We start from the raw sequence: 17,345 nt of genomic DNA, 5'->3' as shown, positions 1-17,345 counted from the left end.
TTCACCGGAATCGAACAACATCAATCATAAATTAAACATTTGTTGTTTTATCAAAAATGTAAATCGTCTTTCTTGCAAACTTTTACAATCTTGTTTACATCTCACACCCTAATTCCTAGGCAAAATATAAACTTATAAACAAGTCACCCGTTAATAAATTATTTATTCCGTCCTATATATGGGTTTCAAGATATATCCAGATTTTGATGGCAAAATAAATCTCCATTTATGGTAACCAGGAGCTTGGAAGTCTAAGCAAAGGCGACACACCAACCAATCTTTCCACTTTCATCTCATATTCCAAACTCGACAATCTTGCTTGCTTAATTGAAAAAATGCACTAAAATTACAAACATCGGACGCTCAAATCACACATTCTCTGTTTCTTGAACCTCCCTGATCAGTCATCCAAAGGTAACACGATAATGAGATGCTAAAATTAATTGTGAAAACCCGAGATGGATAATCTACATCAGGCTACTTGCTTTGTTTGCTTTCGTGCAAATTTTGTGAGACAATCTTTGACTCGATCGAATTTATGAAAAAATATTATTTTTATGTTAAATACATTACTTTTCATGATATGTATGAGTCGGATTTACCTATCTCACGGATATAAACTTGAGAGACCTACTAAGCCTACCACCCCCCTCTCTTCACCTGATACAAGACAGTCGAAATACCCGTCACCTTGCATATCTAAATCTGAGACCGTCTCACAAAATTTTTCTTTTTCCGAAACACATCACCTTAAAAACAAAAAAAATAGAACACAATACAAAATAAATATTATACTATTTATTAAAAGATTAAAAACACAAAAAACTTTCACCAAATCAAAATTCATCACTAAAAAGTAAAAAGTAAAACAATAAAATAAATAAACCAAATAAACATTATAAACTTTTAATTTTAAAAAATAAAACAGAATTTAAATACACAAAACTTACCCCAAATGAAAAACACATCACTCTTGAAGAAACAAAAAAATAAAAACACAAAAAGAGGAAAATAAACTTGATTAGAGTAAATTAAAAACACCAAGAAAAAACTATTCATACAAAAAAAAGATATTTAAACATATAGGTATTTTACATGAATATATATCTACCGAACACAAAATATTACAAATGCATGCAGCGCACGCTCTTTATAATACTAGGAAAACTATATTCTTCTATCTTATTCGCTCACCACAAGTAAAATAAAGTAGTATTGTGCGATAGCTGTATTCAAGTGCTGCAATGAAATACACATAGCAAAGGTGACATGACAGACGACACTGGTCCATAACACGATACCCACTTAAAAGTTAAAATACATGTATCATTTGACAATGTTACACAACAAAGTAGATAGTGTGAGCATTAATAAAAGCAGCAAACGTTCATATACATGACAATACTCCACATCAAGTAAATTTCATTGATCGTTATAACTGACCCAGAGCTTGAAAACAGTGATGAATTCCACAAGCTGCGTAAGAAATGGTGCACAAGAAACATCAGCAAGTTTTTTTCACAAACAAAAGCATTTATACCAAGTCTAAAACTCGGGACACAACTGCTGAAGAATTGGTTGATATACGTAGATAGCAATAGGGACACAAATATTAAACAACATAATTACTTACCTAGTGTAATGGCATGAAGCCATTAGCCATTGCATCAGCTAGGAATCTGTCAGAAACATTGAACATTAGCAACATTAGACAAGTGTAAAATTTATGACAAAAAGAAAACATGGAGGTTCTGAGATATTTGATGATTCTATGAAATTCAAATTTTACAATATAATGTAATTTCATTTTGATATTGTTGCACTGGTCAAAAGACCAGGCATTAAAATTGTCTTCCTTGATGATTGTTCCTTCGAGTGTAAAATACAATCTAACCATTTCAGAGATTTGTTCCTTGTTTCTATCATAAGCAAATTACATTTGTGCTAGGAAAATTCAACAGCTCATCGCATACATTGGTACCTTTAGAAAATCCTATCTAAATATTCAAAATCTGCGAACTAAGTGAACCACGTTGTGACCAAGAACTATGACTTCAAAACTAGAGTACTAGACCAACCAGAATCTAGTGCAGAAAACACGTCCAGCCACCCCATCATGTATATAGACAAGATAAAAGGTTGAAATAGAACTGTGTAAAATGGTGGGGAAATGAACAGTGTTGACACATGGAATTAGGAATTCCATTTATCAACTACACTTGAAAAATCAATCAGAGAAGCATTTGCTTTGAATAAAGATTAAGATTCAGTCAAAGCTCAGATGTACAAGTCTTTTAAATAGCAAGCTGGCTAAGAGGATAGGTAATAATGGCTACCAAATATGTCACCAAAAGAACACAAAAAGAAGACTTGAAAAAAGCTCTAGATACTTCAGGGGGAAAAGAATGAAAGTAGAAAATAATATTCTCTCATACAAAGAAGGAAATATCTGTTTTAAACTGAATTCATAGTTTTTCCTAGCAAAAGCATGAAGATCTTTCAAGAGATGGTGAATCAAAATTCTGTGATTCAAGTACAGCCAAAGAAATGCTCACCTTATTTTTGGTATGTGATTATGAGTTCAAGTGCTGGTGACAATAACAACTACAAGTTTGAAAACAACCATAATCGATTCTAATCGTCATAATTATTACTAATTACTAATGCAAACCAAATCCATTTCATCCAAATGACCAAAGTTTATCAGCTTATTATTTGCATCTTGATAGCTCATGTCAGTGTATAAGCTTTGTTCTTTTGAAATAAGTCCCAACAGGAAACAATGCGAACAAATTTCACACCAAATAATAGGCTGAACCCTGCCATTAGATCATAACACTGTCACGATTTTTTTTTTCAAAAACATTACTTTCATTGTGATCGGGATTGGAATGTTGAGCAAATCAAGCTTGACGTCAATGGGTGCATAAGCACCATGAGCCCATAGTTATTAATATGTGAAGCACACTAAAAAGTGCCAAGAGATTTAAACATCGAGATGCACCCTTCACTAAAAGGCTGCTGCCTCTCGGCGCATACCACGTGTGCTGCAATAACTATGTCAGAACCTAGTCGAGCACACCTAATCCAAATGCATTAAAAAATAATATTTTGAATTTAGATATACAAAATACTATTATATATAACATCCAATGATTACTTTCCAAAATGTTGATCATCGATAACAAATTTGATGCACTTCACCAAATGTTCATAATCCCTGCATTTTAAGGCACTCAAAAAGCACCTCAAGCTTTTAAAACATTCCAAGAATTGCATTTCAATGCCGAGACACATGATTCATTAAGGGCTGTGATTACTTATGAGCATACGTGCTTTTCTATAAGGAATTTTGAGTGTAATAGGAAATAAGAACTCTAAAACTTTCCCAAATTGAGATATTTTTTAATTTCAGCGTTCCAATCATAATGTACAGCAACAAAAAACAAACAAGCAATAAACAAATAAGGTCAAGGTTCGGCAGACATCTGTCTGTCGAATGAGTAGACTAAGATAAAATACGACAGCATATTGAGACAAACCTCTGGCACCATTATTTTTTCAGATTGATAGGGGGCAAAAGGAGCTATAGTTTGAACATATTAATGACAGAATAAACTTTTATATTTTGCAATGCAGATCGAAATAGAGCATTTATCATTTGTCCACCAAGGAGGTATTTTATGGCATATTTCTAACAGAAGAGTCAAAACCCAAAAGAACGTCTTAAGCTTACGTGAAATTGTATAATTGCTTGCAAAATCGATCTGGTTTGTAACATTAACAGGCTGGAATCTAAGGAGCCCTCCACTAACTGATCAGTGAGCACGATCAACCCAATGGTATTCGCGTTCCTTTTCCAGGTTGCCACCAAGAACAAGAGTGCCAATGAAGTACGCAAACCAAAAACACTCCAGTGGGAGATCTTCTTGAATTTATATGTCATTCAACAAATTATTGGGAATAGAGGTGCAATTGTAACAAAGTGCTATTCAATAACTCTCATTTACCAAATAATCAACTATCTAATAGTCGACTTTTAAATAAAGAATGTCAACCAGCTACGCTCAGTGCATGCACACCCGCAATATGAACAACTTAAACATATTCAACTGAAAAATCTTGAAAAAAGGGTATGGCTGACCTTTTCGATCACCAGCAGCAGCAGCATGATCCACCTGCTGCTCCTCCTCAAACTGTTCCGCAGATCCCACAGAAACAACGGGACGGTTGCCCTCCGCGATATCCTTCTCGTCAGGATACCTCACGACAACCACGGGACACACACAATGCCTCACGCAGTAATCACTCACGCTCCCGAGCCTCCCATTATGTCCCCTCTTCGCCGCACCAAATCCCCTGCTCCCCGTGATCAGGGCGCTCAATCCAAGCCTCTCAACCTCCAGACAAAGCCTCTCTTTCAGGTCATGATCCTTCACAATGTGAATTTTGAACGGTATGTGCGCCTCCACAAGCGGCTGAGCGAGATCAGCCGCCTTGGAGGTTGTAAAAGCGTCAAAGTCGTCTTCAAGCTTTCGTTGAGATTCCTCGTTGCCAGTATCGACTATAGAAAGATCAACAGATCCCCAGTCAGCGCCGTACAGGACGGAGGTGGGGCGTACATGCACCAGAATGACTGCGTCTCCTGGGCGGATGTAATTATGGACTGCCCATTTAACGGCGAGTTCGGACTCATCGCTGAGATCGACGGCGATGCCGATCTTGCGCTGGGCGTTGGCAGTAGGGGTTTCAGTGGCGAGTGGGGTGGTGGGAGGTGGGAAGCGAGGGGAGGAGGAGCGGACCTTGATGGAGGCAAGCGACGGCAGATCGGAATCCGGCGGAAGGTGCTGCATTTTCGGTGGAAAAGCAGGGGGTTAGGGTTTTGATTGGGTTACTTCTAATTGGAAGGTTGACTGGGTGGAGATCAGATCAGGTTGGAAGCTTAGGGGACATTTTATTTTTCTTATTAACAAGTGAGCAAATGCTTCTAAAAATTCCTGTTTAGTCCTCCGTTTTTATGTATTTTCTTAATTTACTCGATCATTTTTTCCCCCAAATGTCTCGAGTTAATCCTTCATTTTACATAATTTTTTTCTTTTTAGTTTCAGGTTAATTATACGATAAAAAATAAACATTTAATTCATAATAACTTAAATCGAGAAATATATTTATTGATTTTGTAAAAAAAAAAATGGTATTTTAGAAGTAGGCGACAGACACAGTCTTAACCTTACTTAACCAGGATATGTCCGTAGTTACCCAAGCTTTCATTTTCTGTCTTTGCTAGTAGTTTTTTCCCTATGTTTTTTTTTTTCAACTCATCACAATTACTTCCATATCTTCTCTGTTTAAAAATATATTCATGTTTACATTGTATCTAATTTGATATATTAAATTATCGAGTGTGTACATGTTTCATTTGTTATAAAAAAATTAAACTAAATCGAAAAAAATATATAAAATTAAGGATTAACTCAGGACTGAATCGAGAAAGTACAATAAAACGAGAGACTAAATAGAGAATTATCCTCTAAATTCCATCCAATCCATTTTAATGCTAAAATTAATGGGATGATCAAATCTAGAAAACAAACGAAAAATAGATGCTTAATTCGAGTCAATCGGAAAATAGAGGACTAAATTGGGAACATTACAAAAAATGATGGACTACATAGATAATTATCTCTATAATACATTCTATAATTATATTATAGTATTTAATATTATCTACTAACATCTTGATTTCCTTGACCAAAAAAATCATCTTTATTTCCCATGTTTATTCAAATATATATGCAATGTCTCTACTAAAAAATAAGCAACTTTATGTTGATGTTTTCCGTTTTTGGGCCTGGAATTGGGTCTTAGAAGATTGTATTGGACTGGGCCGGATCCAAGTTATCAATTCCAAATCTTTTACCGGCATTGTTTTCAGTTCCACTAAAATAAGATTGACTTTGGACCCAAAACCGCATTGTCCCATTGAACAAATATAATTATACTTTATTTAAAACATCAATTTTTTATTCTAAAAAAAATGACTAAACTTGCGTGAGACGGTAAAATACACCTGTGTGGGGGGCCCCAAAGTACACCCAGTTCGCATGAGTGGTCCGGGCACCGCTGCCGCCGCCCCCACCACCGCCGCCCCCCAAAAAATTATTGTTAAAATCAAAACCAAAATTGTAGGTACCATATAAATATATTATTTTTTTGTAAAATCAAATAAGATCTTATTATATTACAAACAAAAATAATATATTTATATGGTACCTACAATTTTGGTTTTGATTTTAACAATAATTTTTTGGGGGGCGGCGGCAGCGGTGCCCGGACCACTCATGCGAACTGGGTGTACTTTGGGGCCCCCCACACAGGTGTATTTTGTCGTATTTTGTGAGAAATATCTCTTATTTGGGTCATTAATGAAAAAATATTACTTTTTATGCTAAGAGTATTACTTTTTATTATGAATATCGATAGTGTTGACTCGTCTCACAAATAAAGATTCGTGAGACCGTCTCACAAAATACCTACTCAAAAAAAAGTAAAACAGAACGATCAGAATAAATATTTTTTTGACTTATCTGAAATATATGATTTTTTAAAAAAATATTGAAAGGATCCATTCAAAATCTGAGTTATGTTGTATATACGATGAAAGTTATACATACGATTACACGTTATTTTTTTATTATAAAACTATTACAAATTTATTTTAATTTAAAAAATATATTTAAATTAATTTTATAATCTCAAAAATAATATGTAACCGTGTATAAAATCGAGAATCTCGAGAAAGGTGACTAATTTTGTCCATATAATTAGAGTGACGTAACAGCTTTAGGCCGCGTTTGGTTCGGATGAGTAGCCGGGATAGATTATTTTATCCTACCTAGTCAGCTGTTTGGTACGCGTGATTATTTAACCAAGTCAATCCCTCCTATGAATGATTAGGTTATATTAGGTAGGTTAAAATAATACCTCCTCACCCCCTAGGATTATTTATCCAACTCTTAATACCTCCTATTTTTCCAATTTTACCTTTCTCTTATATTCAAACTCACCACCACTTCCCGCCACCGACCGCCGCCGCCGGCCGACCGCCGACGTACCGCCGGCCGAGCCCCGGCCGACCTCCGCCGCCGGCGCCGACTATTTCCGGCGCCGGTCGAAATTTCCGGCCGGCCGTTTCTGGCCGCCACCTCCCGCCTGCCGTTTCCGGCCGCCGTCCGCCGCCGCCACTGTTGCCGTCGCCGCCGCCGCCGCGAAGGGGAAGGGCAATTTTGTCTTTCCTTAAAAAAATTAAAATTATCCTACACTTAAAAATCTTACCAAACATAATATTATTTTACACCATATATTACAATCCTACCACAATCATTTTCTTTATTATTTACATACTAATAATTAGTTTATCATATCCTTCCAACCAAACGCAACCTTAGAGTTTGCTGGAAAAAAAAATCGATGTACCAAATTTTAAAGTAATTTTATTAATTGTTGAGGGCAACAGATATACATATGTGCACATTGTGGATAATAAATAATACTAGCACACCCGTTTGTACTAGCGTTATTCAACTTAAATTTATTGTATGTTTTTTTATTATAAAATATTCTAATAATTTATTGATACCCTCGGGATAGCCCGGGTTGTACCTGAGTCATGGGCGACCCAGGATACTGGATGGATGGCCAGAATCAGGACAAGTCGGCAGGAAGAGTTCATCAGGAGCCGGGCGGGTGAATGCCCGGGACGTCTCCTCCCTGGGCCACTGGACGCCCGGGCTCTCGTTCAAACTCCCGGGAACTTTCTACTCAGGCCACCTCGATATGAGCACCGCACTCGAGTATACTAGCAGAATAGGATGTGAGCGACTGTCCCATCTCTGACACCAGGCCGATGGGTTGACAAAATCAGATGGGCTGGATGTGACTACTATGCGATTTGACATGTCAGAATATAGGGTGTGCTCAGCCGTCCTACTATAACTAGTAGGTAGCACGGAGAACGAGGTCATCATTACTTCTCCTACTATAAATACCAGGTTCTCTCTTTACATTTACATTCATTCATTCACACCAATATCACAACCATCACTTGGTTACATTGGTTCTTAGCTTGAATCATTCAGTGACTTAAGCATTGGAGTGGCCACGTCAGACACCCCTCCGGCGTCCATTCACGTGGTTACCTTCTTGAGTGCAGGAAATCCTCTTAAGCCCGGGAAGGAAGCTTCTGGTTCAGATATCTACATTGCTCTTATTTCCTTCATCATTTTGATAGCAGATCCGGTAGAGCACCCGACCATGCTCATCCATTTCACCAGGATCGCATCATTTATATTAAATTTAGCTATGATTAAGGTTTGATTAAGGAAAGTAACTTGTATGGAAGTGGTTTTTGAGATAATTTTCATAAATTACGAAAGACAAAAACTTTTGTGAAACGGTTTCACTGGTCGTATTTTGTGAGACGGATACCTTATTTAGGTCATCCATGAAAAAATATTATTTTTTATACTAAGAGTATTAATTTTTATTGTGAATATCGGTAGGGTTGACTCATCTCACATATAAAGATTCATGAAACATTATGAAAATAATCTCACCAAAAAGTAGTTACCAAAATAATATCTTGTTTTATTAAGTGTACTATTTTCCAACATGTGTTGCATGTTTGTATAGTTTTTTTTTTTTTTTTTTTTTGTATGAGTACTATTATTAAAATAATTAGAAATTAACTTTGTAAACTTTAAAATTTTTTGATATATAAAATTAATTTATCATGTCAAATAAAACAGGTATTTTGGAAATTGAAAAAATTCATTCACACTAATTTCTCTCTATTAAGATATTTGTGGTAGCATAAAACTCATCGATGGACAGGTATCTATTTGTAAACACATGAGTTTGGAAAAACGCTTATCTATCTTAATATTTGTTGTTATTGATTATTTTTCTTCTGTATTCTTAACCCAACAATTTATTATCAAAATTAAAAAAAAAATATATTTTATAGAGTAGGTCTTTTGTGAGACACTCTCACAAATCTTTATCTGTGAGACGGATCAATCCTACCGATATTCACAATAAAAAGTAATATTTTTAACATAAAAATTTATACTTCTTTATGGATTACCTAAATAAGATATCCGTGTCAGAACCTATTTTATATTAATTGAAATAAAAATATTACAATGATTCGCTTTAAGATATACTGAATCTAATAAAAACAGATGAGATTCCAAAAGTTGGCTCGGATTCGGATAGTATGAATCCATCCATGTCAAGCAAAGCAGGAAGAAGGCGCGAACCAGCCCCGATCCTTAAAGTCGAAGCTTCCGATCCAAATCCTTCTTCATTCATCAATCGAGTCAGAGCAATTAAATTTCCACATCGTCTCGATTCAATTCAATCACGTCCAGACAAAATCTGTTTCATCCAATCTCTGTCAATCACGCGTTTTCTCTGTCTTTCGGACGATCCTATATAAATCACTGTATTTGAGGATTGTCAATCAGCATATTATAACCAAAGGCGTGAAACCCATCAGATTTGAATATCTGGTTTTGAAAGTGAGTACTTAACTGCCTTCAGTTGACCTTGAAACTGATCATCCTTTGGAAATTATTGTTTTACGTTGGAATTTTGATTTCGGCTGTGGATTCCCAGCTGAATTGTTTTGTCAGGTAAGGAAGCATTATGGTCATGTGGTTTTTTATTTATTAGATTTTTTGGGTTATATCATATCATTTTTATTTTATTTTTTGTTTCGACTAGTTTGTATCGGCGATCAGAAAGAAAGATGATATGGGTTTTGTGGGCAGGTTTTGTTTCAATTTCGCTGAACTTTTTAGCATGTCCATGGTAGCACAAATGAAGGCCAAGGAGCTGAAACAATCGGTTCACAATTTTTTTAGTAAAAAGTGAGTGTTAGTTGTCAGGATTGCATGAGAGAATTGCATTCAAATTGATTAATGGTTCAACTATGCCCTGGTGTTGAGAAAACTTTTTGAGCAATATGTTCGTCCAACCTTCAGTAGTTTGGAAACGAAAAGGACGAAAGATCTTGTTTTGCTTTCATAATTTTACACGTTTCAGCCATCATTACGCTGAACTAGACCTGAATTTTATCTGAGTTTTATTTCAGTCAAGAATGTGCTTTTGGAAATCCTGAAGAAGTGGAAATATTGTATGACCACTACATTCCGGATTACGTACTTCTACCTGAATCAGAAACGGTAAAAGGATGTCACGTTCCTTCATGTCCTGTGATCGTGTTCATTAATACGAAAAGTGGTGGGCAGCTGGGCGGTGAACTTCTACATACATACAGTTCTCTTCTCAACAGAAATCAGGTTGCTTTTTTCATTTGCGTGTGTCTGTGGTTTGGCTGCTCAAATCCATGGAAGAATTGCCAAAAGAAATGGAGAGAGATCTTTACTTAAACTTTGAGTTTCGGATTCTTATTTTTTAGGTGCTTGATTTGGGAGAAAAGAAACCCGACGAAGTGCTGCACCAGCTCTATTTCAATTTAGAAAAGCATAAGCAAAATGGTGATAGTTTGTCTGCCGATATTCTGAGGAGATTAAGAATCATAGTAAGTCACTGTTTCTTGTAACTTCAGTTAAAACTCTTTTTCTCGAGATATAGATTTGGTCAAAGTTCCGATCATTGGATACATAGTTCATACAGAAAATATTAAATCCAAAAACTATGTGATCGGGTCATGTTACATTCATTTATCAGTTCATACATAATTAATTTTGTAGGTTGCTGGTGGGGATGGTACCGCTGGGTGGATCCTTGGAGTAGTTTGCGATCTTAAGCTGGCACAACCACCACCAATTGCTACAATGCCACTAGGAACTGGGAACAATCTTCCTTTTTCATTTGGTTGGGTGAGTTATATATATATATATCTTATTATGGCCGCTAATCATTGCTTAGTTCTTAACACACCAAAATTATATAAAATAACTTGTGTGGAATGTCAACACCTCAACTGAACTCACGTCATTGATATATATATTTTTTGCTTCGGCATATTTTTTACTGGCACCAATTACTCATGCAAGTCCAGTGGCTTTTTTCTTGTATTTTTTTCATGCAAATTATCTAATACCTGCCAATAGTGCACATGAACGTGGATACTTACTGCGAAAAGGCATTTGACGGTTCTCATATTATACTTGTCCTTTTTGTTGCTTCTCACTTTTTTATATAACTCGTATCTTCTTGTTGAGCCTCCTCAACTTCTTTCCCTCTCCGAAACTACCTCTGATTTCTACTCTGTATTAGTTAATTATGGCAGAAAACTATTGTCTGCCTCTGATTCTTTTCCCCCAGTAACACAGCTTTGATGTAGTGTATGAAAAGAATTTTTAGTTTGACGATCAGCAAAATATAATATCAACATGCTTGTTACATGAATAACGTGGTTGTACTAAAACTTATTTGCTATTTTTTAGGGGAAGAAAAATCCTGGCACAAACTATCAATCTGTGAAGTTATTTTTGGATCAAGTAAAGGATGCGAAAGAGATGAAAATCGACAGGTAAACAGGTTCTACTTCCAGTTATTATACTATTCAACAAGTATACAGTTTCCTTGTTCATGTCGAGGAACCTGTTCAGGTTTCAGGTGTAAAGTAATTTTTTATGGTTATTATGTTTTATTTTTTTAATTATTGATGTCCGTGCTCTATGTTCACTCTGCATGCTCTGCTAGTTAGTGTCCTATCTGGAGATATAAATTGTGTGGAGTCGGAATGCATAGGTTGTGCATGTTAAAGCGTGAACTTTTATCGTTTCTATTTGAAAAGTAGTTCCCAACAGATAAGCTTTGAAGTGCTACTTAAAAAATGGGGATCTTATTGTAGTTCTACTGTTCAAGCATACATTGTAGATTGAATCCTAAAATTTTCAGCTCTTGGAATTATGTTTTTGATGTACAGTTTAATAGGTTTGTTGTAACTTTGGCAACTTAGTTGCATGTACTTCAAAATGTTTTGTATTTGGTAGAGTAGTGTGCTGAGAGGAGAACTGTATAGTGAGTGGATGATTCCCAAAAACTTATCACGTCTCTATTTTTTTTATCGTTAATGACTTCCAGATTATGGTTTTAATGAATCTCATATAAAGATTGGACTTTGATGACCATCAAACTTCTTCAGTGCTTGATCCATTGTGAATTTCAGACTTCTTTATGATGACCATATGATGTGCTGCTGAGTGATGTTCGGATGTATTTTTGAGTATGGGGCGCTTTATGCTACTAATTGATTGGCTTAAAAAAAAATTACAGTCATCCTTTTCCATCACATTGCCATTTTACATAAACTTTCATGGACCAGAGTTCCGTATCTTTGTTAAATAGACATATAATATGCATAAATTATGAGCTATTCTATTCACATTCAGCTGGCATATTCTCATGCGGATGAGAGCTGTCCAAGAAGGTTCATGTGATCCCATTGCACCTCTTGAGCTACCCCACTCATTGCATGCCTTTCACCGTGTCTCCCCAAGAGATGAATTAAATGAGGTACTTGACTTCGCTGCTATTTTTCTTCTGCTTTGACTTCACTGTTATTATTTGTTTGACTTTGCATATATCTCTCTCCTTTCATTTTACAATTCCTAAGGTTGCGAACTATATATTGTACATGAAATGCATACCATCAATATACAGGTTTTGCAATATAAACGTGAGATGTAAAGCCTTCTGCTATTTATCTCCTTCCACCTGTATATAAAGTAATTCCATTTATAAGAGAGAACTCAAAATGTGGTAACAGGAACCTGAAAAGAACTGATATATCTTTTATAATCAATCCTGCTTGATTATAAATTATATGCAATCAATGCATAAATTTATAAAGGGCTCCGAAGTTCACTAATTATATTCAACATATGCATTTCAGGAGGGATTCCTTACATTTCGTGGTGGACTTTGGAATTATTTTAGCATGGGTAGGTTTTTGTTTCCTGTTATTTTCTCCGTTTAGGTCTTAATTTTGTGATTATGTCCATCTCTTTGTTAAGTCTCAAGAATCTTCTGAAACTCTTTCAAAACTGACTATGCCAACTTTATTTTTTTAACCTTAGGTTTAGGGGCAATATCGCCTAGATGTCTAATCATTTGGCATAGTTAAGATTCTGTTTTCTTGCTGACGTATGCATATCCAGAGGACCTGAATTCTTGCTGTTAATTTGGGATCTTCATTTAAATTTTCCCTTACAGGAATGGATGCTCAAGTTTCTTATGTATTTCACTCCGAGAGAAAGCTACACCCTGAGAAATTTAAAAATCAATTGGTTAATCAGGTGCATTACTCTTTATTACTCACCGGTTACCTTATTAGATGATCAATTAGTTAATCAGGTTCACTTCTCTTCTTGGTATGATAAAAATAAAATTTCTCACAATTTTGTTGTGACTAGTTAATGTGATACGGTTGGAAAATAATTTGGAGGAAGTTAATGCTTGCATATATGAACATGAAGAAACTTAGCATTTCTACGACTGGCTGCAGAATTAGGCATGTTAATTGGAAGTGCGTTGGTTCTGTTTTAAGGGTTTCAAATCTTATGTTGACTCTAATTAAGGGTGACTCCTTAGTATAAGCTTGACATTCCTGCTTCCATGTTGTCTTCTCTTTTGGAGAGTTTGGTTACCAAATCAATAGTCACGCTTTAAGAAAGTATGAACTGTTTCCATATTCTTAAAACATTGCAGCATTTGCATAACATAAATGGTTAGGCAGTGAACAGGAATTCTTATTAGATCGGTGAAGTCAAACTAGAGTAGTAACTCTGATGGGTATTTTATGGACCCTACCTGTTGGTTGTAGCTCATGATTCTTTATATGTGGTATTCAGCTGAATTTGTTCATCCCACATTTAATTTTAGGGTAATTCTGTTTTATTTTTGTTTTTCTTCATTTCCCCAGAGTACTTATGCAAAGCTTGGTTGTAAACAAGGATGGTTTTGTGCATCTCTCTTGCATCCCTCTTCAAGGTTCCATCACCAACCTTCCAACTTCCTGTTTGATTTTTTCTGACCTTATTGTTCTATTCAAGGATAACATAGTTGTTTAGATTTACAATGTCAAATGCATTTGCCTACCAAACTGCTTCTTTCCATTGGCCTGCAATTTTTTTTTTCAAGTTCATGTTAATAACTGGAGTGTGTTAACTTTCTTCTGTTCACAGAAACATAGCCCAGTTAACAAAGGTCAAAATAATGAAAAAGCCGGGTGAATGGATAGATCTTCATATACCTCAGAGGTAGCACTTTAATATCCTATCTAATGCCTTGTATCCAGACTCTAGTAATGTTATTAAACTGTCAGCTAATTGACGTACTTTTGTTATTTATACACAGCATCAGGTCCATTGTCTGCCTTAACTTGCCAAGTTTTTCAGGGGGCCTTAATCCTTGGGGAAGACCTAGTAGGATGAAGCTTCATTCGGTCAGCACATATTTAATCATGCATTTGGCATTACAACATAGCTTGAATCCAGATGTATTTTGATGTGTACCTCATTCCTAATAACATATAGGTTTCTGGTTCATATTTTTAACAGAGGGACTTAACTCCTCCATATGTTGATGATGGGTTTATTGAAGTGGTTGGTTTTCGAGATGCATGGCATGGACTTGTCTTGCTAGCTCCAAAGGGTCATGGAACTCGCCTTGCTCAGGTAAATTTGAATCAATCAATAAATATGCTCTGAGGACTGAGTCTGACGCATCAATAGTTGCAATGCATATTTTACCTGAATATCAATCTCTTTATGCATACATAGGCAAACAGAATTCGTTTCGAGTTTCACAAGGGCGCAACTGACCACACATTCATGAGGATTGACGGTGAACCTTGGAAACAACCACTTCCAATGGATGATGATACTGTTGTGATTGAAATATCCCATTTTGGCCAAGTTAGCATGCTTGCCAACACTCACTGCCAATCCAGAAGCATAAATGCACCTCCATCACCGTATGGTTGCGAAGATGACAATGATGAAGAATATGACAGCAATGAAGATGAAATTTCCGAGGAGCGAAAGAAGTTAGGTGCAGCCAACACTTTTCGAATACCCGACCTTCTTGACTTGGCACATCTTAGTTAAGGTGACACGTCTTGTTCTGCTGGTTCGTTGTGGATTTTTTCTGGTGGTACGCGAGGAGGAGACATCGACTCGGGAGCTCTGGTTCTGCTGAATAGTATTAGACGTAGTTGCATTAGTTTTTTTCTTTTTTTGTTTGTTTCTTTTTTCTTTTTTTTTTTTTGGTTTAGACCATATGTTCAGTCATATTTAATCCATATGTTAACTATTCTGCAGTAGAATGTATGCACATTTTCACAAATTCTACTACATAATCAATGCGCAATCTCCTAAACGTAGAATCATTTAATTTACTTCAAAAGGGAAATAGTATTTTGGCCCTTGGTTAAAAACTTTGATTTAGTCAAAAAACTTAACTTAAAATTAAAATATTAAATAGCATTGTACAAAATAAAGTTAAAATGGTTATTACTTTTTTTTTAAAAAAAATATTCTTAAATAATTTTATGTTTTTATCTATCCATCCTTTATAGATCAAGCTTGAGGAATCTAAAGTTTTAGTTTGATAATTTCTACACTATATTGATTAAGGTCCGAAGTGTTACAATTTTTGGTTTCTCTAGTACGACATATTGTATCGCAAACACCACTTCATCTTTTCTTTCCACAATTATTATTATTTAGTTTGCGTTGGAAACAAATCTAATAAAAGTAAAATGCTCGACACTAAAATCAAAATTTAACAGTGTAAAATAAAAAAATTATCCAGTTGACTAGATAAAATCTGGGATGGAGAGATATGAGTTGGATATACCAGAAATCTTTAGAAGCCTTCTGATTGGTTGGCCGTTTGATCATATAATCGACTGTTGGATTAAATGTGGACTTTTAGGCTTGTGGGCTTTCCATGTGAGTGAATGGAAATTTGGAAAGGTGGGTTTGTCCCACATTGAAAAAATGAAGTGGTATTGATAAGTTATATTGTGTTACACTTTATGGAGGTGTAACTATGATTGATCAAGAGGCTATCTCTCGCGCACACAGGCGCAGAGGGTGCAAATCATGGGCCCGATTTGCAGTAAAAAAAAGGCTTGACTTGTGTGCAAGCGTACGAGTGCGTCGAATGTCGGACCGATCAATGCAAAATTTGCCTAGCAGTCTACGCCATCTTTTGTTATTATTTTTCCCTTGAGACCTTTCGCATGGCATAACTATTGGTGATTCATCTCCCCAACTGTTGGTGCTTCATCTACCATCTTTAAGGCATATTTAAGGCAACATGTGACCTTTCATATGGATGGTATTGACATGTATAAATAGGGGATGTGCCTAGCCTAGAAAGAGAGACCGAAAAATCCACTTTCTCCTGCTGCTACAGTTACTCTGCTTATTCTGCTACAGTAGAAATTCTGCTACAAAGCTTCTGCTCTGTTACAGTAGAACTTCTGCTATAGTGCTTATGTTCTGCTACAGTACTTCTGTTCTGCTACAGTACTGCTGCTTCTGCTGCTACAGTACTGCTTCTGCGTGCTCTGCTTCTGCTCTGTTCACTTATAAAGTTCAGGTACTGATTTTGTTCGCTAGCATAGTGCTTTGTGCTGCAACTCTAGTGGTTTGCCCATTGTATCCTGGGAAACATACGTCCGCTGAATCCTCGGAGCACATACCGGAGGGGGCGAATCTGTTTTAAGGAAACCTTACAAGCTACAGGCCTCGGTTTGATTTAATTAAGCATTATTCTATTGTTTTCCTCAAGATACTGATTTGCTGCTTTTATACATTAGTCATACTCTACTGTGAACAGCACACTTGTTTGGTTTACTGCATATCTGTCTTGTTTTTCCATATATTTTTATCAACAAACGTAAAACAGATTTACTCATTACGTGATTTCAGTTCAGATATGGCTACTGAATCCAGCGTGCAAAGGGAAACTAGTCATGTTGTCCCTACTGTGCCTACTCAAGTTGTCCCACGTGCTACTGCGGTTACTGTCCCAGCCAGTCACGGTGAAAAGCCTGAGAAGTTCACTGGTGTGGATTTCAAGAGGTGGTAGCAGAAAATATTGTTTTACTTGACAACACTGAACCTGGCTAGATTCCTATTCGAGGATGCTCCTAACCTGAAAGAGGGTGAGGGAGATGTTGAATCCGTCAGTGCACTGGAGGCTTGGAATCATTCTGATTTCCTATGCCCAAATTATGTGCTAAATGGATTGGCAGACTCGCTGTACAATGTGTACTGCGAAAAGAAGACAGCCAA

At 36.1% G+C, this 17,345-nt stretch overlaps 2 protein-coding genes across 3 annotated transcripts; one reads left to right on the top strand and one right to left on the bottom strand.

Annotated features, from left to right (window-relative positions):
* Positions 1-1,227: 1,227 nt before the first annotated feature.
* On the bottom strand, positions 1,228-4,959 carry LOC142540711 (universal stress protein PHOS34-like). The gene is made up of 3 exons (XM_075647058.1): positions 4,145-4,959; positions 1,634-1,679; positions 1,228-1,476 (listed from the first exon to the last, which is right to left on the bottom strand). Exons 1-2 carry the CDS (start codon positions 4,851-4,853, stop codon positions 1,672-1,674), a joined length of 717 nt encoding a protein of 238 aa, XP_075503173.1. The 5' UTR covers positions 4,854-4,959; the 3' UTR covers positions 1,228-1,476; positions 1,634-1,671.
* Positions 4,960-9,256: 4,297 nt separating this feature from the next.
* Positions 9,257-15,358, top strand: LOC142540710 (diacylglycerol kinase 1-like). Of its 2 annotated transcripts, XM_075647056.1 has the most exons (14): positions 9,257-9,695; positions 9,834-9,932; positions 10,157-10,364; positions 10,484-10,606; positions 10,779-10,907; positions 11,478-11,563; positions 12,429-12,552; positions 12,932-12,980; positions 13,252-13,334; positions 13,961-14,028; positions 14,223-14,297; positions 14,395-14,482; positions 14,598-14,714; positions 14,820-15,358. In XM_075647056.1, the coding sequence occupies exons 2-14, from the start codon at positions 9,865-9,867 to the stop codon at positions 15,144-15,146; spliced, it is 1,545 nt and encodes a 514-aa protein (XP_075503171.1). In that variant the 5' UTR covers positions 9,257-9,695; positions 9,834-9,864; the 3' UTR covers positions 15,147-15,358. The 2 variants fall into 2 exon arrangements, with proteins under 2 accessions (XP_075503171.1, XP_075503170.1); XM_075647055.1 differs by lacking the exon at positions 9,257-9,695 and having other exon boundaries at positions 9,802-9,932.
* The last annotated feature ends 1,987 nt before the right edge of the window (positions 15,359-17,345 follow it).

The sequence above is a fragment of the Primulina tabacum genome, chromosome 3 (assembly GCF_025594145.1).
Source record: "Primulina tabacum isolate GXHZ01 chromosome 3, ASM2559414v2, whole genome shotgun sequence".
Lineage (NCBI taxonomy): Eukaryota > Viridiplantae > Streptophyta > Magnoliopsida > Lamiales > Gesneriaceae > Primulina > Primulina tabacum.
The sequence above is the reverse complement of the archived record's forward strand: the minus strand, read 5'-3'. Positions and strand labels throughout refer to the sequence as shown.